This window comes from Phyllobates terribilis, unplaced genomic scaffold (genome assembly GCF_046119375.1).
Source record: "Phyllobates terribilis strain yellow unplaced genomic scaffold, ASM4611937v1 Scaffold_3__8_contigs__length_932513732, whole genome shotgun sequence".
Classification (NCBI taxonomy): domain Eukaryota; kingdom Metazoa; phylum Chordata; class Amphibia; order Anura; family Dendrobatidae; genus Phyllobates; species Phyllobates terribilis.
The window spans coordinates 308,679,817-308,705,413 of NW_027362763.1; the positions used below are offsets into that span (position 1 = coordinate 308,679,817).

General features: G+C 45.7%; 1 protein-coding gene across 1 annotated transcript in view; it reads right to left on the bottom strand.

The window, feature by feature from the left end:
- CCDC39 (coiled-coil domain 39 molecular ruler complex subunit) overlaps positions 1-23,714 on the bottom strand; it is a 119,104-nt gene extending 95,390 nt beyond the window's left edge. Inside the window, exon 1 of the mRNA XM_073674972.1 lies at positions 23,326-23,714. Within this exon, the coding sequence (XP_073531073.1) occupies positions 23,326-23,415 (90 nt within the window). The 5' untranslated portion in view covers positions 23,416-23,714. The remainder of the gene's footprint in view (positions 1-23,325) is intronic.
- Between the last annotated feature and the right edge of the window lie 1,883 nt (positions 23,715-25,597).

Consider the following 25,597-nt stretch of genomic DNA (forward strand, 5'->3'; position numbering starts at 1 on the left):
CAGATACTCGAGGTGATCCTTCAAAGTGGGACTGAAGACAGCAATATCATCCAGGTACGCCACTGCGTACCTCTCCAGTCCCTGGAGCAGGTGGTTGACCATTCGCTGGAACGTGGCAGGGGCATTTTTCATGCCAAAAGGCATGACCGTGGATTCATACAATCCGAAGGGGGTGATAAAGGCGGACTTCTCCTGGGCCCCGGGGCTCAAGGGAATCTGCCAATATCCCCGACTCAGATCCATAATGGAGAGATAGCTCGCGCTGGCTAACCGCTCCAGCAGCTCCTCAATGCGTGGCATGGGTTGTGCATCAGAGGCTGTGATAGCGTTGAGCCCCCTGTAGTCCACACAGAACTGGGTGGTCCGGTCCTTCTTTGGCACCAGGACTACAGGTGAGGCCCACGCGCTTTTGGACCGCTTAATCACCCCCAACTTCAGCATCTCCTCGACCTCCTGGCGCATGACATGCTGCACCTCGTCGGAGGTTCGATAGGCTGTCCGCCGGAGTGGGGCATGATTCCCGGTGTCCACTTCATGGACCGCCGCCTCAGTCCTGCCAGGCATGTTGGTGAACACTGCTTGGAAGGGTTTCAGCACTGCTCGCAGCTGAGACCTCTGGTCTGCGGACAGCAAGGCGCTTATCTCTACATCCTCTGGGGACCCGCTGGCCTTCGCTTGGGCCAGCATGTCCAAGAGGGGGTCGTCCTCCCATCCTCGGACAGGCTGCAGACCGGTAGGATGCTGGGTCCACGTTCTTGATGAGCCTTCATCATATTAATGTGGAAAGCCTTCCGCCTACCCCGCGAGTGGTCAAGAGTGATCATGTAGGTGACCGGGTTGAGCTGTTGGTGAATGACGTACGGGCCTTCCCAGGCTGCCTGAAGCTTGTCCTTTGGTACGGCGACCAGCACCCACACCTTCTGACCCACCTGGTAGGTCCGCTCTCGGGCGTTCTGGCTACCAATGCTTCTGGTCAGCCTGGGCTTGCGCCATGTTGTCATGCACCAACTGCGTCAAGGTCTGCATCTTGTCACGGAAGCGCATGACATACTCCACGATGGACACTCCTGGGTAGTTCGGCTCTTCTTCCCAGAATTCCCTTATCAACCTAAGGGGTCCTCGGACACGCCTGCCATACAGAAGCTCAAAGGGGGAGAACCCCGTCGAGGCCTGTGGAACCTCTCTGTAAGCAAATAGCAGGTGTGGGAGGTAACGCTCCCAGTCGCGTCCCTGGGTCTCAACCAGCATTTTTAACATCTGTTTGAGGGTACCGTTGAATTGCTCACACAAACCATTGGTTTGGGGATGATACACGCTCGATACCAGACGCTGCACCTGCATTTTCTTACATAGAGCCTCCATTAAGCGTGACATGAACTGGGTCCCCTGGTCGGTAAGCATCTCCCTGGGAAAGACTACTCGTGAAAAGATGGCCAAGAGGGCGTCCGCCACCTTATCTGCCCTAATTGAGGACAGGGCTACTGCCTCCGGATACCGGGTAGCATAGTCTACCACGGTAAGGATGAAACGTTTTCCAGAGCTGCTGGGTATGGCCAGCGGTCCCACAATGTCCACAGCAATCCTCTGGAAAGGCTCCTCTATCACTGGCAAAGAGATCAGGGGGGCTTTGGGAGCCGGCCCTGACTTTTCCACTCTTTGACATGTGGTACAGGAGCGACAGTAGTTCACCACATCCGTCCTCATTTTGGGCCAATAAAAGTGGTGAGACAGCCGGGCCTTGGTTTTGCTGACCCCCAAGTGTCCAGCGAGTGGAATCTCATGGGCGATCCGCAACAACTCATCCTTGAATTGGTAGGGGACGACCAGCTGTCTTTCCCTCAGCCACTCCTGTTGGGGTGTACAGGGAACTGTCTCCTGGTACAACCTTCCTTGGTCCCAGAACACCCTCTCCTTATCAGACTCGGAGGTGGGCTTCTCAGCGAGGCTCCTTAACGTCCCTAGGCTAGCATCTGAGTGCAGAGCTGCCTGAAACTCCTGGCTGGAGGAAGCCAGAAGTGAGGTTAGGGCCACGTCCTCACTGGGACCCTCTGGGACCGGCTCTGGGTCCATACCTGATTCTGTTATTCCTCTGTCCGAGGAGGGTCCAGAAGGCAGGGCGTTACTTGCGTTCTGGGCACTCTGACTGCGGGTAACAGCGGCTATATAGGCCATCTCCCCGGGGAATAACACCGTCCCATCAGCCTGGGCGGCTATGAGTACTACTTCCCCATCCTCCACCAATACCTTTGGCACAGTGCTACGTATGGGGCAGCTACCATCCGTCAGGTCACCATCTGTTGTGACACTGGTCGCTGGCACAGCACCACTGGCTTCATGGTCCCTGTGTCTCTCCCCAATACCCTTAGCACTGACACTTGTTCCTGGTAGGGGATCATCAGCAATATCACCCCGCAGCGTGACATGACTGAGTTCTCCTGTACCTTCCAATACATCATCATCATCATCATCATCAGGTAAAGCATTGACATTCACAGTATCAGCATTAACCTTACCAACCGTATCAGATCTGGGAGGGGGGTCAGGGACATAATAAGCAAACATCCTGCCCAAATCAGTTCCCAACAAAACATTTGCAGGTAGGTTTGCAGATACTCCCACTTCCTTCACCCCACTCCCCGCACCCCAATCAATAAAAACCCGGGCCAAGGGCAAGGGGCATCGGACGCCCCCAATCCCGGTGACAGTCAGAGTCTTTCCCGGAATAAGCTCTTCAGCGGACACCAGTTCGGGTCGGATGAGGGTTCTTTCAGCCCCAGTCTCCTTGAAGCCGACAGTGACAGTGTCTCCCACCATGACAGACTGCAAGTTTTCACAGGCCCTCCCAACCGGCCCACCCACCAAAAGAACTGATGCATTAGGCCCTGGGGCCTTGAATGGGGGGTTCTTCCTCTGCTTCTCTGGGCAAGTGGCGCTGAGATGACCAGTCTGGTTGCAGAAATAACACCTGCGGGCATCAGATGCAGGCCGGGCATTGGAAACGGGAAAAAGGCTTCCGGAAGGTCGGCTGGCAGGGGCAGGGATGGTGGTTGATGGCTTACCCCCTTTCCAGCTGGCAACGACCGGCTTCCGCACCTCTGGTCTCCGGTTGGCCTCGTAGGAGTCTGCGATCTGCGCTGCTTTATTGGCATCTGGTGGCTCCTGATCCATTACGAACTGCCGTACCTCAGTCGGACACAGATGCAGGAACTGGTCCTTCACCATCAGATCCTTTAGCTGCTCAAAGGTGGTCGCTGACAGTCCTTGGATCCACTGCTCAAAGTTGGTTTGGAGCCCATGCACCACATCGCTGTAACTGTCGTGCGGTCCACGTTGGAGGTTCCGGAACTTTTTGCAGTACACCTCAGGAGTCAGTTGGAACCTCTGGATTAGGGCCTGCTTAATGGCATCATAGTTCCCATCGAGGCTCGGAGGAAGAGCCACAAACACATCCAGAGCTTTGCCTCACAGCCCTGCAGTTAAGTATCGTGCCCACTGTTCCTCAGGCAGCTGGTACTGTCTGCAAGTCTTTTCAAAACCCCTCAGAAAGGTGTCGAGGTCGCCGTCCTTTTCCATCACAGGAAAATGCTCTGGACGGGGCTTAAACAGGGTCGCATTGTTGGTCTCACCGTTCCGTGAGGTGGATGCTGGGATCAAGAGTTGGGCCATCTGCAGTTTATGGGCCCTCTGGGCTTGGGCCTCCGCTCGCCGCTCGGCAGCCTCTCGCTGGGCTCTCTCGGCCTCTCCCTCGGCTCTCTCGGCCTCCGCTCGCCGCTCGGCAGCCTCCTGGTGCTGTTGAATTACTTTCAGCCGTCCATCATGATCCTCTGCAGGAAGTTGCTGTAGAGCCATCTGCAGATAGGGGTCCACACTGCCCTGGTCGCTGACGCGGCGTGCGTCTACAGGGGGGACCCCTGCAGCAGTACAGTCCATATCTCGGCTGACCCCTGGCCCTGCTGAGGTCTGGAGAAGGGCTCGCTCGGTCTCCAGTTGCGCCAGTGCAGCAGCCATTTGTTCTCCGTTTTTGCCGTGGGGGTCAATGCCTCTGGAAATACATATTCCAATAAGAGTGTCCTTTTTCTGCTGGCGGTACCAGAGCTCCCCAACTACGACCATGATCACCAAAATAAAAATAGAAAAGAAAAAACAAAGAAGGGTAGGGGTAACTGCTACACATACAGTATTGTCTCAGATCTAATAAACACTGAGTTCGATCTTCAGAACTTTCGTGCAGGGTCCAGGTAAGAACCGTGCAAGTTTTTAGTGAGAGGAATGATTGCTCAAACCAGATCACTAATGTCCTATGATCCCACCGCTTGCCACCAATGTCACGAAAACACACTTTGGTCAGACCTTGCAGCTCTCTGGCGCCCCCTTATCCTGCTGGTCAAACACGGTATTGACCGAGGATAAGCACGGGCGCAGCTGCTCTAATTTATGTCGACTATTGCGGCACGTGATGTGACAGGACATACAGTACAGACCAAAAGTTTGGACACACCTTCTCATTTAAAGATTTTTCTGTATTTTCATGACTATGAAAATTGTACATTCACAGTGAAGGCATCAAAACTATGAATTAACACATGTGGAATTAGATACTTAACAAAAAAGTGAGAAACAACTGAAAATATGTCTTATATTCTAGGTTCTTCAAAGTAGCCACCTTTTGCTTTGATGACTGCTTTGCACACTCTTGGCATTCTCTTGATGAGCTTCAAGAGGTAGTCACCAGAAATGGTTTTCACTTCACAGGTGTGCCCTGTCAGTTTTAATAAGTAGGATTTCTTGCATTATAAATGGGGTTGGGACCATCAGTTATGTTGTGCAGAAGTCAGGTGGATACACAGCTGATAGTCCTACTGAATAGACTGTTAGAATTTGTATTATGGCAAGAAAAAAGCAACTAAGTTAAGAAAAACGAGTGGCCATCATGACTTTAAGAAATGAAGGTCAGTCAGTCCGAAAAATTGGGAAAACTTTGAAAGTGTCCCCAAGTGCACTTGCAAAAACCATCAAGCACTACAAAGAAACTGGCTCACATGAGGACCACCCCAGGAAAGGTAGACGAAGAGTCACCTCTGCTTCTGAGGATAAGTTTATCTGAGTCACCAGCCTCAGCAATCGCAGGTTAACAGCAGCTCAGATTAGAGACCAGGTCAATGCCACACAGAGTTCTAGCAGCAGACACATCTCTTCAACAACTGTTAAGAGGAGACTTTGTGCAGCAGGCCTTCATGGTAAAATAGCTGCTAGGAAACCACTGCTAAGGACAGGCAACAAGCAGAAGAGACTTGTTTGGGCTAAAGAACACAAGGAATGGACATTAGACCAGTGGAAATCTGTGCTTTGGTCTGATGAGTCCAAATTTGAGATCTTTGGTTCCAACCACCGTGTCTTTGTGCGACGCAGAAAAGGTGAATGAATGGACTCTACATGCTTGGTTCCCACTGTGAAGCATGGAGGAGGAGGTGTGATGGTGTGGGGGTGCTTTGTTGGTGACACTGTAGGGGATTTATTCAAAATTGAAGGCATACTGAACCAGCATGGCTACCACAGCATCTTTCAGCGGCATGCTATTCTATCCGGTTTGCGTTTAGTTGGACCATTATTTATTTTTCAACAGGAAAATGACCCCAAACACACCTTCAGGCTGTGTAAGGGCTATTTGACCAAGAAAGAGAGTGATGGGGTGCTACGCCAGATGATCTGGCCTCCACAGTCACCAGACCTGAACCTTGGGGGTGAGCTGGACCGCAGAGTGAAGGCAAAAGGGCCAACAAGTGCTAAGCATCTGTGGGAACTCCTTCAAGATTGTTGGAAGACCATTTCCGGTGACTACCTCTTGAAGCTCATCAAGAGAATGCCAAGAGTGTGCAAAGCAGTCATCAAAGCAAAAGGTGGCTACTTTGAAGAACCTAGAATATAAGACATATTTTCAGTTGTTTCTCACTTTTTTGTTAAGTATATAATTCCACATGTGTTAATTCATAGTTTTGATGCCTTCAGTGTGAATGTACAATTTTCATAGTCATGAAAATACAGAAAAATCTTAAAATGAGAAGGTGTGTCTAAACTTTTGGTCTGTACTGTATATATACCACCAGTTCCTTCCAGGAACGTATATATACCTCCGACCAGCCACCCTCAAACCACAATATCACATAAATATTGGTATACTGCCACCACCGATCGCTTAACAGGTAGATCGGGTACCCGTTAGGTAACGTGAATTAGCGGGTGAGGAACGTGTTTGCTCGACATAGGACAAGAAGAACAAAGCTGGTAAATAATAATGATTTACTCCCGAAATAAAATAAAAGAGATAAGTAATAGCAAAACCTGCTTCACAAGGTGATGGTCTCAGATTCTGTGGGGGGGACGGCTCCCCGGAAATTAGATGTGACTCTTCCACGCAGCGAAGAGGGCATGCGTCTGACGTTCCGGAGAAGAATGACTTAAAAAATGGCCGTTCTGGTTTTTAGTACGGGGCCAAAACATTAGGAGACACCCATGGTGTTTACCTCACATGGGGGCTCGGTTTTGTGAACCCACCCAGCTGCAGAGGACATAGAAATCCTTCAGATTTCATATCTTGGTGTGGGGGGGTCCCACATCCAAGATGGAGACATCATGTTTGCCGTCATGAATATTCATGAAGATGGATATTAAATATGATATCTCTATGACGCTCAGAAGCTCAGAATCCATTTCCCGGGCTTCCGGTGGTTTCTCAGTTATGCAAGATATACTATTATAATTGGAAAAAGGTGAGCATTCCAAAAATGTGGTCCCTGTGTTTGTGACCGTCATGTGCATTATTAGAATCGACATTAAACGTTTGTACACTTAAACAATAGGATTGGAGGGAAAAATCCAGGGTATTAGAAGGCTTGCTCTGGGCTGAGGCTTTATGGCGCTCATAAAAATTCCTGAGGTTTGGTGGAAAGCAACAGTGAGTTCTATGTAAAACTCTTACAAATGGACAGGGGGTGGAGATTTAAGACCTCTCTCATTTTTCAAACTAGGACAAAAATACATTTTGCCTGACACAGACATACACAGTTCTGACCTTCCTTGTGAGCTTTTTTTTCCGTATGATGCTGCCGGCTTATGATTGGTCAACACTATACAAGGGAAAAAATAAACCCCTTAGAGCATAATCTCCACTAACGGCCACTTGGTTGAAGGGGATAAGCTAATATCTCTGCAACAGAGATGAGAAATAAAATAATAAAAACTTTTCTTTTACTCAGCTCTGCAGCCACTACTGCATGAGGTGGCTAGTTTAGAAAGACCATGGGCAGGAGCAGGAAGGCATCGCTCAAGCCGTGGTTGGTTAAGTAAGCTTATATTGTTTTATTTTTTTGCACTGGACAAGCCTGGGTAGTAAAAGAAACCTGTAAAATCCTATTTAGGCTAGGTTCACACAACTACAGTGTAGCACACTGAGCACTGCATCAGCATGTTTGTCAGAATCCCCAAATAACAGGCTTCCGATGGCAAACCCGACGCAATGTAACTGCCAACAGAGCCCCACTACAGTCATTATCTATTTTGATGCTATTATATACTTTTTAAGATGTTAACAAAAGCATGGTCTGCCATAGGAGAGCAAATAACTTGCTGATCACTGGAGTACGATCATTGGGACCCCAGCAATCATGAGAAAGGGGCTCTATAACCCTGAGACAGGGCTTGAATGGAGTGGATGTGCTCATGGTCGACAGCCGCTCCATACATTGTCAATGGAACGGCCCAAAATAGCTTCGTACAAAGCTTGATTTCTCCAGCATCCTCATAGACAATGAATGGATCATAGGCTGAGCTCATACTCACTACATTCAAGACTGATGCTCAGAAACCCTGATCTTAGTATTGTTGTGTATCCTGTCGGTCGGACACCCAGCGATCAGCAAGTTATTGGCTAGCGTATGGATAGAGGATAACTTGATTTTTTTGGACTAACCAGGTAACTGTCAGCAGTATGCTTATTCACCTGACAGTTATGCTTCCTAACCCCTTTTAGGACACAATCATGTACGAGTGTTACCCATGCTTTTCAGGGATAGCACTCATACCTATGACAGTCTATGAGGCTATTCACATATCCGTGATTTTTTGAAGACCGAGTGGTCAGGGCAAAATCACTGAAACTGGTCTGATATTGGTCCGAGTGACGGATCAAACTGGGAAATTATTGTCTATGAGTACGTTAAAAAATCAAACAGCACTCGGATGTCATCCATGTGATGTCCGTTTTTCACTGACTGATAGGAGAAGGTGGAGAAACTTTTTTTCTTTCTCAACATTGAAAGACTGATGAAACTCTGACCAAACTCTGACAACACTCTCTAGAAAAACTGATGAAACTCAGTTTGTTTTCCTGGCACATGAAAAAAAACTGACGTGTGTGTGATTTCAGTGGTAAGGAGTAAGTAGGCTACTGCCAGACACCTCAGAACAGAATGATCAGCTGTGTTGAACTCCAGCATGCTGATTTCTTTCTTCTCTGACACCAGCTGACAGGGGAGAGTTGTGACAACCTCATACACAATCAAAGGTCAGCTGGTCCTAACAATATCAGCGTGTTCAGCCAACATTTATCTGCTGTATAACAACCAGCCTTATGGATATTTGGTAACTTTTCTGGAGTCACAATCAAATCTCCTGTACGCAGGTTACACAGCGGCAGACTTTGCTCCAAAATTGATACTATTGGATGGGGACAAAAAATACTGCACTGGAAACTAAGAACCAGCAAAACGTAGCATAATAATAATGTCATCCACACTTACCCCATAGGTAAGCAGCTACTTTCATCCAGGTCTATGGACATAACACAGGGAGATCCTGGATCTATATCAGCACAGTGATCGTTTTCCTTGGTCAGACTCTCAGAACATGTATTACCTATGCATCTATCATATAATGACCACTAGTCCTCGTCACTATCATAGTGGTTTTATAAATGACTGTTTGTCTATGATCTCCCCTGTAGGCACAATCATTATTAGGTAATCATAGAAGAAAAAAAGAACTAAAGCTCGCCAGGCTACAGCTCGCTGATCTAGCCGCACACCAGTCTAGCAGATGGAGCTATGATCTCAGTATAAAGTGACTGCCAGCTCCAGGACCATCGAGTAATGGTAATGAAACCAAAAAGTTGATCGAATTCCTGCACCTGGTGTAAAAATTTAATTCCTTTATTCACTCATGGCTGGAAAAATATGTAACTATGTTCCGCAGTTAAAATTACAGGGGCATAAAGACCGTGGTCGCAGAGGGCGTGACCAGGTCGGTGCGAGAGGGGGGCCCGCTGACACCAGCCATCCTTGGACCCACATTCAGCTAAAATGTATTGTGACGCCAGGTACCTGCACTGCAATACATGGCGTCAGCCAATCAAAGGCCGGCAACTGACAGGAGGAACCACATGTCGCCCATAGCAGGCATGCCAATGTGAGCTGCCTGCCTGTACGTCTGTGGCCTATGCACTAGAGAACAGCGGCAGAACGGGGACATATATACCAGAAAGGAATCCAGGAGGCGTGGCATTTATACCAGGAAGAGGGCCAGGATATGTATGTATACCAAGAAGAGGGCCAGGATGGGGACATATATACCAGGAAAAGGCCCAAGATGGGGGCATATATACCAGGAAGAAGCCCGGGATGGGGGCATATATACCAGGAAGAGTCCCGGGATGGGAGCATATATACCAGGAAGAGGGCCAGGATATGTATGTATACCAGGAAGAGGGCCAGGATGGGGGACATATATACCAGGAAGAGGGCCAAGATATGTATGTATACCAAGAAGAGGGCCAGGATGGGGACATATACAGTGGAGGCCAAAAGTATTGGCACCCCTGCAATTCTGTCAGATAATACTCAGTTTCTTCCTGAAAATGATTGCAATCACAAATTCTTTGGTATTATATCTTCATTTAATTTGTTTTCAATGAAAAAACACAAAAAGAATTGTCCTAAAGCCAAATTGGAAATAATTCCACACCAAACCTAAAAAAGGGGGTGGACAAAAGTATTGGCACTGATTGAAAAATCATGTGATGCTTCTCTAATTCTTGTAATTAACAGCACCTGTAACTTACCTGTGGCACCTAACAGGTGTTGGCAATAACTAAATCACACTTGCAGCCAGTTAACATGGATTAAAGTTGACTCAACCTCTGTCCTGTGTCCTTGTGTGTACCACATTGAGCATGGAGAAAAGAAAGAAGACAAAAGAACTGTCTGAGGACTTGAGAAACCAAATTGTGAGGAAGCATGAGCAATCTCAAGGCTACAAGTCCATCTCCAAAGACCTGAATGTTCCTGTGTCTTCCGTGCGCAGTGTCATCAAGAAGTTTAAAGCCCATGGCACTGTGGCTAACCTCCCTAGATGTGGATGGAAAAGAAAAATTGACGAGAGATTTCAACGCAAGATTGTGCGGATGGTGGATAAAGAACCTCGACTAACATCCAAACAAGTTCAAGCTGCTCTGCAGTCCGAGGATACAACAGTGTCAACCCGTACTATCTGTCGGCGTCTGAATGAAAAGGGACTGTATGGTAGGATACCCAGGAAGACCCCACTTCTTACCCCGAGACATAAAAAAGCCAGGCTACAGTTTGCCAAAACTTACCTGAGAAAGCCTAAAACGTTTTGGAAAAATGTTCTCTGGTCAGATGAGACAAAAGTAGAGCTTTTTGGGAAAAAGCATCAACATAGAGTGTACAGGGAAAAAAAAGAGGCATTCAAAGAAAAGAACACGGTCACTACAGTCAAACATGGCGGAGGGTCCCTGATGTTTTGGGGTTACTTTGCGGCCTCTGGCACTGGACTGCTTGACCGTGTGCATGGCATTATGAAGTCTGAAGACTACCAACACATTTTGCAGCATAATGTAGGGCCCAATGTGAGAAAGCTGGATCTCCCTCAGAGGTCATGGGTCTTCCAGCAGGACAATGACCCAAAACACACTTCCAAAAGCACTATAAAATGTTTTGAGAGAAAGCACTGGAGACTTCTAAGGTGGCCAGCAATGAGTCCAGACCTGAATCCCATAGAACACCTGTGGAGAGATCTCAAAATGGCAGTTTGGAGAAGGCACCCTTCAAATATCAGGGACCTGGAGCAGTTTGCCGAAGAAGAATGGTCTACAATTCCAGCAGAACATTGTAAGAAACTCATTGATGGTTACCGGAAGCGGTTGTTCGCAGTTATTTTGGCTAAAGGTTGTGCAACTAAGTATTAGGCTGAGGGTGCCAATACTTTTGTCTGGCCCATTTTTGGAGTTTTGTGTGAAATGATCAATGATTTGATTTTTGCTTCATTCTCTTTTGTGTTTTTTCCTTGCAAGCAAATTAAATGAAGATAATAATACCAAAGAATTTGTGATTGCAATCATTTTCAGGAAGAAACTGAGTATTATCTGACAGAATTGCAGGGGTGCCAATACTTTTGGCCACCACTGTATACCAGGAAGAGGCCCAGGATGGGGGCATATATACCAGGAAGAGGCCCAGGATGGGGGCATATACACCAGAATGGAGGACATATATACCAAGATGGGGCCAATGATGGGGGGCATATATACCAGGATGAGGGACATATATACCAAAAGGGGGCCTAGGATGGGTACATTACTACATAATGGGGGAGCAACATCTATGTCCTTATAGGATTTAGAACATTACAAGGGCCAATACATTTGACTAATATGCAGTGGGGTGCAGGTTCATATTTTGCACCAGGGCCCATCAGAATCCAGTTACGCCATCGCATAAACATATGTGCTTTTAACCATGACTGAGTAAAGGAATAACATTTTCACACCAGGTGCTGGAATTTTATTAACTTTTTGGAATCATTATTAGGTGCCCAATTAAACAGGTATCTTAAAATTTGGAAGATCCCCTATCACTCGGGCCCTGACCGCAAATGACCCAATCAATCCCGAGAACCGGAGTACAGAATGAATGGAGCAGTGGTCGATCTCTTCCATGGATAGGGGATAAAAAAAAAAAAGAAGAAAACGTTTCTTTACTCACCCTCTCTGGTCCAGTGCTCAGCATCTGCTGCTGCTCCTGTTGTCTGTTAGTGTCACGTCAACAGCACTGCAGCCAATCACTAAGCTCAGTTGCTTTTGAATGTCTCGTAATGTCAACTCGGGCAGAGCCCCTGGGATCAGTGATTGGCTGCAGCGTTGTTGACGTAGCACCGAGAGCAGCAGCGGAGCATCAGCGCTGGACCCAGGATAGGTGAGTAAAGCAGAGTGGCTTTTTTTTTTTTTTTCAAACCAGAAAACCCTTTAAGCACCCCTAATAATGATATGATTGTCTACAAGGGAGACGATGGCACATGTATAAAGATGTGTGTCTAGTATGATGTGTGTACAGAATATATCTATATACCTCTATGTCTATGTATGTATATCCCTCTATGTCTATATATGTATATATCTCTGTCTATGTATGTATATACCTCTATGTCTATCTATGTATATCCCTCTGTCTATATATGTATATACCTCTATGTCTATCTATGTATATCCCTCTATGTCTATGTATGTATATCCCTCTATGTCTATGTATGTATATCCCTCTATGTCTATATATGTATATCCCTCTGTCTATATATGTATATCCCTATGTCTATATATGTACAGTATATCCCCCTATGTCTATATATGTATATACCTCTTTGTCTATGTATGCATATCCCTCTATGTATGCATATCACTCTATGCCTATCTATGTATATCCCTCTATGTCTATCTATGTATATCCCTCTATGTCTATCTATGTATATCCCTCTATGTCTATGTATGTATATACCTCTATGTCTATATATGTATATACCTCTATGTCTATATATGTATATCCCTCTATGAATATGTATGCATATCCCTCTGTTATGCTCATGCCCGGACTGACTGGCGTGAGCGTGATTAGTGATCCCACTGTACCATGAACCGAGGAGTGCCTGGAGGGGCGTAACTAAGTATCAACCCGATCCGACCAAGGTTGCACGGCGGCTCAGTCGACTCCGTGAACCAGGGAAGAACCGAGCAGAGGGACCAGGTGCTACTCCAGGTCAGACCCCGGTCACAGCTGTTGACCCACACCGGGGAATGCAGGAACAGGCAGGTTAAACTGGCATATTGACTGGTGGGTACTGGCAGGCACGGCTAGTATGCAGACAGGTGGATATTGACAGGCACGGCTGGTATGCAGACAGGTGGGCACTGGCAGGCACGGCTGGCATGCAGACAGGCGGGTACTGACAAGTAGGAACGTAGGCAGGATAGGGACCAGTACAGACTGGGATACAGGAACAGAGCAGCAGGTGCGGTGAACAAGCAAAGCAGAGCAAAACCGCAGATGCGGTGAACAAGCAAAGCAGAGCAAAACCGCAGATGCGGTGAACAAGCAAAGCAGAGCAAAACCCGCAGATGCAGTGAACAAGCAAAGCAGAGCAAAACCCGCAGATGCAGTGAACAAGCAAAGCAGAGCAAAACCCGCAGATGCAGTGAACAAGCAAAGCAGAGCAAAACCGCAGATGCGGTGAACAAGCAAAGCAGAGCAAAACCGCAGATGCAGTGAACAAGCAAAGCAGAGAAAAATCCGCAGATGCGCTGAACAAGCAAAGCAGAGCAAAACCCGCAGATGCGGTGAACAAGCAAAGCAGAGCAAAACCCGCAGATGCAGTGAACAAGCAAAGCAGAGCAAAACCGCAGATGCGGTGAACAAGCAAAGCAGAGCAAAACCGCAGATGCGGTGAACAAGCAAAGCAGAGCAAAAAAGCAGGTGCGGTGAGCAAGCAGAGGAAAGCAAAACCCGCAGATGCGGAGAACAAGCAAAGCAGAGCAAAACCCGCAGATGCGGTGAACAAACAAAGCAGAGCAAAACCGCAGATGCGGTGAACAAGCAAAGCAGAGCAAAACCCGCAGATGCGGTGAACAAGCAAAGCAGAGCAAAACCGCAGATGCGGCGAACTAGCAAAGCAGAGCAAAACCCGCAGATGCGGTGAACAAGCAAAGCAGAGCAAAACCCGCAGATGCGGTGAAAAAGCAAAGCAGAGCAAAACCGCAGGTGCGGTGAGCAAGCAGAGAAAAGCAAAACCCGCAGATGCGGTAGACAGGACAGGGCTCTGTTCACAAGGAACAGACTGGAGAAAACAAGAAGATAGCTGGAACACAGGAGTTAGATACAGAGGCAGGGAAACAGAACGAGCAGAACCAGATACACACAAGGTACTTGCAATGAAGTAGCGAGTGGACACAAAACTCACGAACAGAAGTACAGAGACAACGAGTTGGAGTTAGGTGTAGGTTCAGATACTGCAGGAAAAAGGGAAGATACAGACATAGAGACAAACAAGTAACGGACTAGGACACTGTTCAGACAGAAACTGAACCGGGAACAAGAGACAGGAACGAGCCTGGGAATTCAGCCCCCAGGGTGGCGGAAACTAACTAAGGTCACAGGTACAGGTAACAGGCCTGGGTATACAGCCCCCAGGGTGGCAGAAACAGACTAGATACAGGACTGGACCTGGCAGCTAAGTTACAAGAAACACACAGATGGAAAGTGTTGCTCAGGCCCCTCCTACTGCGTGGAGGGGGTTTAAGTATCCAGTGACTCACAGCAATAGGCTGGGGACGCATTAGGACGGTGCACACAGTAACTATAAGAAACAGACAGAAGCCGCGCCGACGCCCTAAGCAGTCAGACAAGAGACATGGACACAGTAGATACTGAAACAAAATGTGCAGCCTGGACTGACCGGTAAGATTGCGGTCTTGCATGGTGGGAGGTGGTGCACCAAGCAAGCACGCCACCAGGAATGTTACACCCTCTATGTATATGTATGTATATCCCTCTATGTCTATCTATGTATATATCTCTTCTAGCTATTGAACCCGTTCTACGCCCGGGTGGTGAGCATTTTTATTGGTATATGGTCTCCCATGCTGGTATGTACTGCCCCCCTCCTGGTATTTGTGCTGTCCCCATCCTGTCCCAACCATCCTATCCTGGTATGCGTGGCACCCCTCACCCCCAATCCTGGTATGCGTGGCACCCCTCACCCCCAATCCTGGTATGCGTGGCACCCCTCACCCCCAATCCTGGTATGTGTGGTACTCCTCATCCCTAATCCTGGTATGCATGGTACCCCATCCCTCATCCCTATCCTGGTATGCATGGCCCCTCATCCGAATCCCGGTATGCATGGCACTCCGAATCCGAATCCCGGTATGCATGGCACCCCTCATCCCCAATCCCGGTATGCATGGCACCCCTCATGCCCAATCCCGGTATGCATGGCACCCCTCATGTCCAATCCCGGTATGCATGGCACCCCTCATGCCCAATCCCGGTATGCATGGCACCCCTCATCACCCCAATCCCGGTATGTATGGCACCCCTCATCGCCCCAATCCCGGTATGCATGGCACCCCTCATCGCCCCTATCCCGGTATGCATGGTACCACTCATCGCCCCAATCTCGGTATGCATGGCACCCCTCATCGCCCCAATCCTGGTATGCATGGCACCCCTCATCGCCCCAATCCCGGTATGCATGGCACCCTTCATCGCCCCAATCCTGGTATGCATGGCACCCTTCATCGCCCCAATCCTGGTATGCATGGGCCCCTCATCCTGGTATGCGTGGTTCCCTCACCCTGGTATGCGTGGTCCCCTCACCCCCCAATCCTTGTATGCATGGTCCCCTCACCCCCCAATCCTTATATGCGTGGTACCCCACAATCCTAGTATGCGTGGCTCCCTCATCCCCCAATCCTGGTATGCGTGGTCCCCTCACCCCCCAATCCTGGTATGCATGGGTCTCCTCACCCCCCAATCCTGGTATGTGTGGCCCCCTCACCCCTTTCACACTGTACATACATACAAAAAAATAAACAGTTATACTCACCTTTCTTCTCTGTGCTCCAGCGTTGCGGTGTCCTGTTCTGCCAGAGGCCGGGGATGAGTGCGGCGCCGGAGCACTGCGCCGGTCTCCGGCGAACAGAGGCGCCGCGGCAATGCTCCTCCCGGTCAGGTAAGTATGGCGCCGAAGATCGCGGCATGCGTTCAGTGCCTACGCATACCGCGATCTAAGGCGCGATACACTCCTATTACCTGTAATGGCTGGATGCGGTCTTCTGTCTGGACCCAGACTGCGCGTCACGCATGTGCAGTCTATAAAGGCTTCAGACAGAGACACGCATCCCCCGTTATATACCTCTATGTCTATCTATGTATATACCTCTATGTCTATATATGTGTGTACCTCTATGTCTATATATGTATGTACCTCTATGTCTATATATGTATATCCCTCTATGTCTATATATGTACCGTATATTCCGGCGTATAAGACGACCTGGTGTATAAGACGACCCCCCTACTTTCCTGTTAAAATATAGAGTTTAGGATATATTCACCGTATAAGACTACCCCTTTTCCAACGCATACCAAACACCGGTAAAAATTAAAAAAAAACTGATTTGAATTTAACATGGTCCTTTTTTAATTCAAATTCTTATGACATGCAGGTATATAGCAGGAAAACTGTCACTCATAAACATATTAAAATAGGGGGGACCCCACGTCATTTTTTGGGGGGGTCCCCCATTCTAATAGCTAGTAAAGGCTAGGTATTCAGCTGGGGGCTGATATTAGTAGCCTGGGAAGCTCCGTGGGTATTACCCTCTTCCCAGACTTCAAACATCTGCCCCAGCCGTCTGCTTAACCTCCGCTAGAGACTATAATGATGGTGGATCCCACGCAAATTTTCTTTTTAAAAAATCCTTTATTTTAACACTAAATGACAATTGAGGGGTTAATAAAGATGCAGTCCCTAAATTATTAATTTTGTAATTAATTTTTCCCAAAAATGTTGACGTGGGGCTTCGCCATATTTTTGTGTCCAGCCAGGTACAGCAGGCAGGAACGGGCTGCCCCCAACCACCAGCTGCCTATTTGTACCTGGCCGGACACAACAATATAGGGAAGCCCTTTTTTTTTTAATTATTTCATGAAATAATTTTAAAAAAAAAATACGTGGGGCTTCGCCCTATTTTTGTGTCCAGCCAGGTACAACTAGGCAGCTGGGGGCTGGAATCTGCAGCGCAGGGAGGCCCAAGCTTTCTGGGCCCCCCCCCGCTGCAAATTGCAGTCCGCAGCCACCCCGGAAAATGGCGCGTTCATAGAAGCGCCATCTTCTGGCGCTGTACCCAACTCATCCAGGGCCCTGGTGCGGTGGCTCACTGGGTAATAAAGGGGTTAGGGCCAGCTTGGCATTATCAGCTGGCCCTAAGCCCGAAATTCATGGGGTCACGCCAATATTAGACATGACCACCATGAATTTCTAGTAAAGTAATTAAAAAAAACACAACACCCAGAATAAAGTCCTTTAATTGAAATAAAGACACAATTTTTTAATGTTCTAAATTAAACCATACTTACAGTCACGCCCATTCCAGCTGAAGCCAACGATCTCCTGCAATAAAAGTAAAATAATAAAGCAACCTCATCCTTACCTCTCCATGGTTCCCAGGACCGGTCCAGCTCTGCTACATTCACATGACAGGCTGCACCGCAGCAGAACGCTGCCGTTCAGCTTGCCATGCGGCAGACACTGAGAAGCGCAGGCATGCTTGTGCTCCTCAGTGTCTGACTGTGACGGCATCCAGATGAGCCGAGATAATGTCCAATGAACTCGGCTCACCTCACGCACGTCACTGACAGCGTGGGAAAATTTTCCTGCTCCCCGCATGCGCAGTAGAAGTTTCCCACGCTGTCAGTGACGGACGTCCAGGAGGTGAGCTGAGTTCATTGTCGGCTCATCTGGATGCCGTCACAGAGAGACACTGAGGAGCGGAAGCATGCCTGCGCTTCTCAGTGTCTGTGGGATGACAGGCTGGATGGCTGCGTTCTGCTGCGGTCCAGCCTGTCATCTCGATGTAGCAGAGCTGGACCCGTCCTGGGAACCATGGAAAGGTAAGGATGAGGTTGGTTTATTATTTTTCTTTTATTGCAGGAGATCGTTGGCTTCAGCTGGAATGGGCGTGATGGTAAGTATGGTTTAATTTAGAACAATAAAGAATTGTGTGTTTATTTCAATTAAAGGATTTTATTCTGGGTGTTTGTGTTTTTTTTGTAACTTTGACTATGGGGTTAGTAATGGGGGTGTCTTATAGACGCCTCTCCATTACTAACCTGGGCTTGATGTCAGCTGGCATTATAAGCTGACATCAACCCCAACCCTATTACCCCCTGCCACCGCACCAGGGCAGCATGGAAGAGCGAGGCTAAGTGCCAGAATTGGCGCATCCTATGAATGCGCCATTTCTGGGGCGGCTGACGGCTGGTGTTTCTAGCCTGGAAGGGGGCCAATATTCATGGCACCCTTCCTGGGCTATTAATATCAGCCCCCAGCTGTCTGCCTAGCCTTTGCTAGCTATTAAAATAGGGGGGACCCCACGTCATTTTTTTGGGATTCCCCAATTTAATAGCTAGTAAAGGCTAGGTATTCAGCTGGGGGCTGATATTAGTAGTCTGGGAAGCTCCGTGGGTATTACCCCCTTCCCAGGCTTCAAACATCTGCCCCAGCCATCTGCTTAACCTCTGCTAGAGACTAAAATTAAGGGGATCCCCACGCCAATTTTTTTTTTAATAAATCCGTTATTTTAACACTAGATGACAAGTACAGTAACCAGCACTGTCACTGTACTTCATATATATGTGACTGACATGTTTCGATCTATCTAATCTATGTGTGATTCTCTATTCTTTCTGTTATAAATTGTCGGGTACAGATGCTGAATTGCCGGCCGGCTTTCTTAAAGAGACGGTGCATGAAAACACTATTATTTGTTTTAATAAATCCTTTACACTAAATGACAAGTACAGTAAGCAATACTGTCACTGTACTTCATATATATGTGACTGACATGTTTCTATCTATCTAATCTATGTGTGATTCTCTATTCTTTCTATTCTAAATTGTCGGGTGCCGGCTTATGCCGCTGCTGAATTGCCGGCTTTTCATATATTGTCACAGAAGCGATGCGAACTTCCCTGCTCCGGACACAGCGCAGCGCTTCTGTGACAAGTGAAAGCTGTGGGCACAGAAGCCCTGCGCTGTGTCCGGAGCTGGGAATACGCAGCGATGTGTCAGTTTCAGCACAGAAGCGCTGACTGTCTGGACCTACCGCCGCCGTATTTTAACTCCCTCCACCTTATATTAACTCCGACATGGCAGGGATACGGCCACGGCAGCTTATTAACACCCCCAGAGTATCCCCGCATGTCAATTTCTGAAAGTTCAAAAGCATTACCGGCGTATAAGACGACCCCAGACTAGACAGAAGATTTTTCAGTCTTCAAAAGTCGTCTTATACGCCGGAATATACGGTATATCCCTCTATGTCTATATATGTATATACATCTATGTCTATATAAGTATATCCCTCTATGTCTATATATATGTACAGTAGATCCCTCTAGGTCTATATATGTATATCCCTCTATGTCTATATATGTGTGTACCTCTATGTCTATATATGTGTGTACCTCTATGTCTATATATGTATGTACCTCTATGTCTATATATGTATGTACCTCTATGTCTATCTACTATATAATCGGCTTATCCCGTCTGTCTGTCCGTCCAGGAAATCCCGCGTCGCTGATTGGTCCGGCCGCGTTCAATCAGCGACGCGGGATTTCAGAACAACATGGCGGGCGCTAGCCGGTCATCTCCCGGCTGCTTGCAGCAGAAGTACCCCGACCGGCGGCCTAGGCGGCGCGGCTCCCCGGTCCTCCCTTCACACTTGCCGTCGGGAGTAGTCACGCCCGGTCGGCCGCATACATATTCTAGAATACCTGATGCATTAGAATCGGGCCACCATCTAGTATATGTATATACCTCTATGTCTATATACAGTACAGACACCTTCTCATTTCAAGATTTTTCTGTATTTTCATGACTATGAAAATTGTACATTCACACTGAAGGCATCAAAACTATGAATTAACACATGTGGAATTATATACTTAACAAAAAAGTGTGAAACAACTGAAAATATGTCTTATATTCTAGGTTCTTCAAAGTAGCCACCTTTTGCTTTGATGACTGCTTTGCACACTCTTGGCATTCTCTTGATGAGCTTCAAGAGGTAGTCACTGGAAATGGTTTTCAATTCACAGGTGTGCCCTGTCAGGTTTAATAAGTGGGATTTCTTGCCTTATAAATGGAGTTGGGACCATCAGTTGTGTTGTGCAGAAGTCTGGTGGATACGCAGCTGATAGTCCTACTGAATAGACTGTTAGAATTTGTATTATGGCAAGAAAAAAGCAGCTAAGGAAAGAAAAACGAGTGCCCATCATTACTTTAAGAAATGAAGGTCAGTCAGTGCTAAAAATTGGGAAAACTTTGAAAGTGTCCCCAAGTGCAGTTGCAAAAACCATCAAGCGCTACAAAGAAACTGGCTCACATGAGGACCGCCCCAGGAAAGGAAGAACAAGAGTCACCTCTGCTTCTGAGGATAAGTTTATCCGAGTCACCAGCCTCAGAAATCGCAGGTTAACAGCAGCTCAGATTAGAGACCAGGTCAATGCCACACAGAGTTCTAGCAGCAGACACATCTCTTCAACAATTGTTAAGAGGAGACTTTGTGCAGCAGGCCTTCATGGTAAAATAGCTGCTAGGAAACCACTGCTAAGGACAAGCAACAAGCAGAAGAGACTTGTTTGGGCTAAAGAACACAAGGAATGGACATTAGACCAGTGGAAATCTGTGCTTTGGTCTGATGAGTCCAAATTTGAGATCTTTGGTTCCAACCACCGTGTCTTTGTGCGACGCAGAAAAGGTGAACGGATGGACTCTACATGCCTGGTTTCCACCGTGAAGCATGGAGGAGGTGGTGTGATGGTGTGGGGGTGCTTTGCTGGTGACACTCTTGGGGATTTATTCAAAATTGAAAGCATACTGAACCAGCATGGCTACCACAGCATCTTGCAGCGGCATGCTATTCCATCTAGTTTGCGTTTAGTTGGACCATCATTTATTTTTCAACAGGACAATGACCCCAAACACACCTCCAGGCAGTGTAAGGGCTATTTGACCAAGAAGGAGAGTGATGGGGTGCTACGCCAGATGACCTGGCCTCCACAGTCACCAGACCTGAACCCAATCGAGATGGTTTGGGGTGAGCTGGACCGCAGAGTGAAGGCAAAAGGGCCAACAAGTGCTAAGCATCTTTGGGAACTCCTTCAAGATTGTTGGAAGACCATTTCCGGTGACTACCTTTTGAAGCTCATCAAGAAAATGCCAAGAGTGTGCAAAGCAGTCATCAAAGCAAAAGATGGCTACTTTGAAGAACTTAGAATATAAGACATATTTTCAGTTGTTTCACACTTTTTTGTTAAGTATATAATTCCACATGTGTTAATTCATAGTTTTGATTCCATGAAAATACAGAAAAATCTTTAAATGAGAAGGTATGTCCAAACTTTTGGTCTGTACTGTATGTATATCCCTCTATGTCTATATATGTATATCCCTCTATGACTATATATGTATATACCTCCTATGTCTATATATGTATATCCCTCTATGCCTATATATGTATATACCTCCTATGCCTATATATGTATATCCCTCTATGTCTATATATGTATATCCCTCTATGCCTATATATGTATATCCCTCTATGCCTATATATGTATATCCCTCTATGTCTATATATGTATATCCCTCTATGTCTATATATGTATATCCCTCTATGTCTATATATGTATATACCTCCTATGTCTATATATGTATATCCCTCTATGTCTATATATGTATATACCTCCTATGTCTATATATGTATATCCCTCTATGTCTATATATGTATATACCTCCTATGTCTATATATGTATATCCCTCTATGCCTATATATGTATATCCCTCTATGTCTATATATGTATATCCCTCTATGTCTATATATGTATATCCCTCTATGTCTATATATGTATATCCCTCTATGCCTATATATGTATATCCCTCTATGCCTATATAAGTATATCCCTCTATGTCTATGTATATGTATATCCCTCTATGTCTATATATATATATGTATATCCCTCTATGTCTATATATGTATATCCCTCTATGTCTATATATGTATAGCCCTCTACGTCTATATAAATATATCCCTCTATGTCTATGTATATGTATATCCCTCTATGTCTATATATATATATGTATATCCCTCTATGTCTATATATGTATATCCCTCTATGTCTATATATATGTATATCCCTCTATGTCTATATAAGTATATCCCTCTATGTCTATATATGTATATCCCTCTATGCCTATATATGTATATCCCTCTATGTCTATATATGTATATCCCTCTATGCCTATATATGTATATCCCTCTATGTCTATATAAGTATATCCCTCTATGTCTATGTCTATGTATATCCCTCTATGTTTATATATATATGTATATCCCTCCATGTCTATATATGTATATCCCTCTATGTCTATATATGTATATCCCTCTATGTCTATATATATGTATATCCCTCTATGTCTATATAAATATATCCCTCTATGTCTATAGAAGTATATCCCTCTATGTCTATGTATATGTATATCCCTCTATGTCTATATATAAGTATATCCCTCTATGTCTATGTATATGTATATCCCTCTATGTTTATATATATATATATGTATATCCCTCTATGTCTATATAAGTATATCCCTCTATGTCTATAGAAGTATATCCCTCTATGTCTATGTATATGTATATCCCTCTATGTCTATATATAAGTATATCCCTCTATGTCTATGTATATGTATATCCCTCTATGTTTATATATATATGTATATCCCTCTATGTCTATATATGTATATCCCTCTATGTCTATATATATGTCTATATATATGTATATCCCTCTATGTCTATATAAGTATATCCCTCTATGTCTATATATATGTATATCCCTCTATGTCTATGTATATGTATATCCCTCTATGTTTATATATATATATGTATATCCCTCTATGTCTATGTATATGTATATCCCTCTATGTCTATGTATATGTATATCCCTCTATGTCTATGTATATGTATATCCCTCTATGTCTATGTATATGTATATCCCTCTATGTCTATGTATATCCCTCTATGTCTATATATATGTATATCCCTCTATGTCTATATAAGTATATCCCTCTATGTCTATATAAGTATATCCCTCTATGTCTATGTATCTATATGCTGCACACAGGTATGGCACACATTGTCCTCACCTCATCCTCCAGCGCTTTATTCTCGGTATTGGCCACTGGAATAGCGAAGCCGTCGGCCCAGTGCAGCTCAGCCAGCACCTCCCGGCTCATTTTCCCGAGCAGCAGACACCACAGCACGGAGAGAAGGATACGAGGACGCGGCTGTGGTGATGGAGCTCGGGCCTCTCCTCCGGCTGCAGTGTGTTGTGCTCAGCGCCCCTAGCAACCGGCACGGTCTCCAGGAAGCGGGAGGTTGTCAGCGGCCGCCGGCCTCTCTGCACCTGCCGGCAGCGCAGGTCCGGTCATACCTGTCGCCCCCAGCAGGACACTGGCCTGTGGTGGTCGTGGGGAGGACACTGTGTATCACTGTGTATCTCCACACACGCGGACTGCATCTCACTGCTGCTATTAATTCTTATGTGATTAGTACACTATTACTGTTATTATTAAGATTTTTGTTATTATTAGTATTAATAATGCTTGTTAATATTACATTATTATCTATTAGTATTAGCTTTCATAATTATTATGGGATTATTATAATTATTATTCTCATATAACATTATTATTAATACTTCTGTTATTACATTATTATTATCAATTTATGATAACTTTGTTATTTCTTACATTATAACTGTATTAAAGTTGTGGATAATAATTATAATGCTTTAACCCTTTCAATATTTGGTGATTTGTCATTTTTGCTTTATCATTTTTTCTTCCCGGTCTTACAGGAGCCCATACTGTTCCATGTTTTCGTGGATCGCTGTAGGAGGATGCGCTTTATGCAGGACAAGTTGTAGTTTTCATTGCCACCATATTATGTACTGAATAATGGGGGGAAAAAATCCAAGTGGGGTGAAATCATTTGGGGTTATATACTATACATTATGTTTTAATCACTTTTTATTGTATTTTTGGGAGCAATGTGATGACCAAAAAAGGACAATTCTGGCGTTCCAATTTTTTTTTCAGCGTTTAAACGTGTGTTTTAAATAATTTAATATTTTGATAAATCGGGCTTTTATGGACACAACTATACCAAATATGTTTATTTTTTTTATTTCTTTATTTTTGAACGTATGAAAATGGAGAAATTGAAACTTTTAGATTTTTTTTTTTTTTCTGCCATTTTTAAAACATTTTTTATTTAAAATTTTGAATTTATTTCTTAGCCCCCTCATCGAGCATTAGCATGCAAGTGTTTGATCGCTTATTCTGTATACTGGAATACGACAGTTCATCGCAACGGCAATTGCCCATTTGCATGCCGCAGTCAGTGACTGACAGTGGCATCTAAACGGTTACACAGTGGCGATCAGAGCTCGCTCCAGACACTGCAGTTACAGGCTGATGACGGCTGTGTAAGACAACCCGCATCTGCTCGGTATACTGAGTCCTCTCCATACACCCTGCTCGCGACCTGTGATGAAAATGTACGCCACAGGTCGTTAAAGAGTTAAGATCTATAAAGGCACACAGACATATTATCATACATGCCAAAAGTGATAAATGACACAATTATTTTCTCGGATTCATATGATCCGACTGATAAAAACTCACTATGGAATTGAAAGCACATGGAGCTACTCCTGATTTTCAGTTGCAGCCCTATATTTTACCCTGTATGAAACCAAAAAAATAATATCGCTGCATAAGACCTTACTCTTATACTCGAGAACTAATGCAGATAAAATTATGCTTAATTTTTTTCACAAATCAGCCAGCACAATATTGTACGGACTGTGACAGTTATAGTAATTATGTTGTTTTGTCTGCCGTAAGTAGTAATTTTTATTTTTACTGAAAAAAGTTTTTAAAAAATTATTTTTAAAAGATTAATACATTTATTGCACCAGTTATAAAACAAATTTTACACCATCCATACGTAGTGTGGCACCCCTGCGGGGGATTACCACAGGATCCATAGGTGCAGGGGGAGATGTACGCTTGGGCACACACAACACCTTCCACCCCAGGTCTGGGGGGAGGTGTCAGTTTCCAGGGAGACAGCAAAGCGGCAGTTAGTCTGGAAAACGGGGGTGAAGGAAGGATGAAAAAGAGAGCTGCTGGCCGGGGACCAGATAAGCCCGGAACTAGGAAACCGGTCTGTGTTGTGAAAGCGCCCTAGAGAGAGGGATGGAGGCTAGTAGGAGAAAGAAAGAGATAAAACTATTATCCCTTTAGCTCACCCGGACACCGGAGTCCGAGATTGCTATTAATTTAGGAATAGCATAGAAAACACGGACAGATCAGGAGGATCTATCCCCCCTGAAGAAGAAGGGGAAAGAGG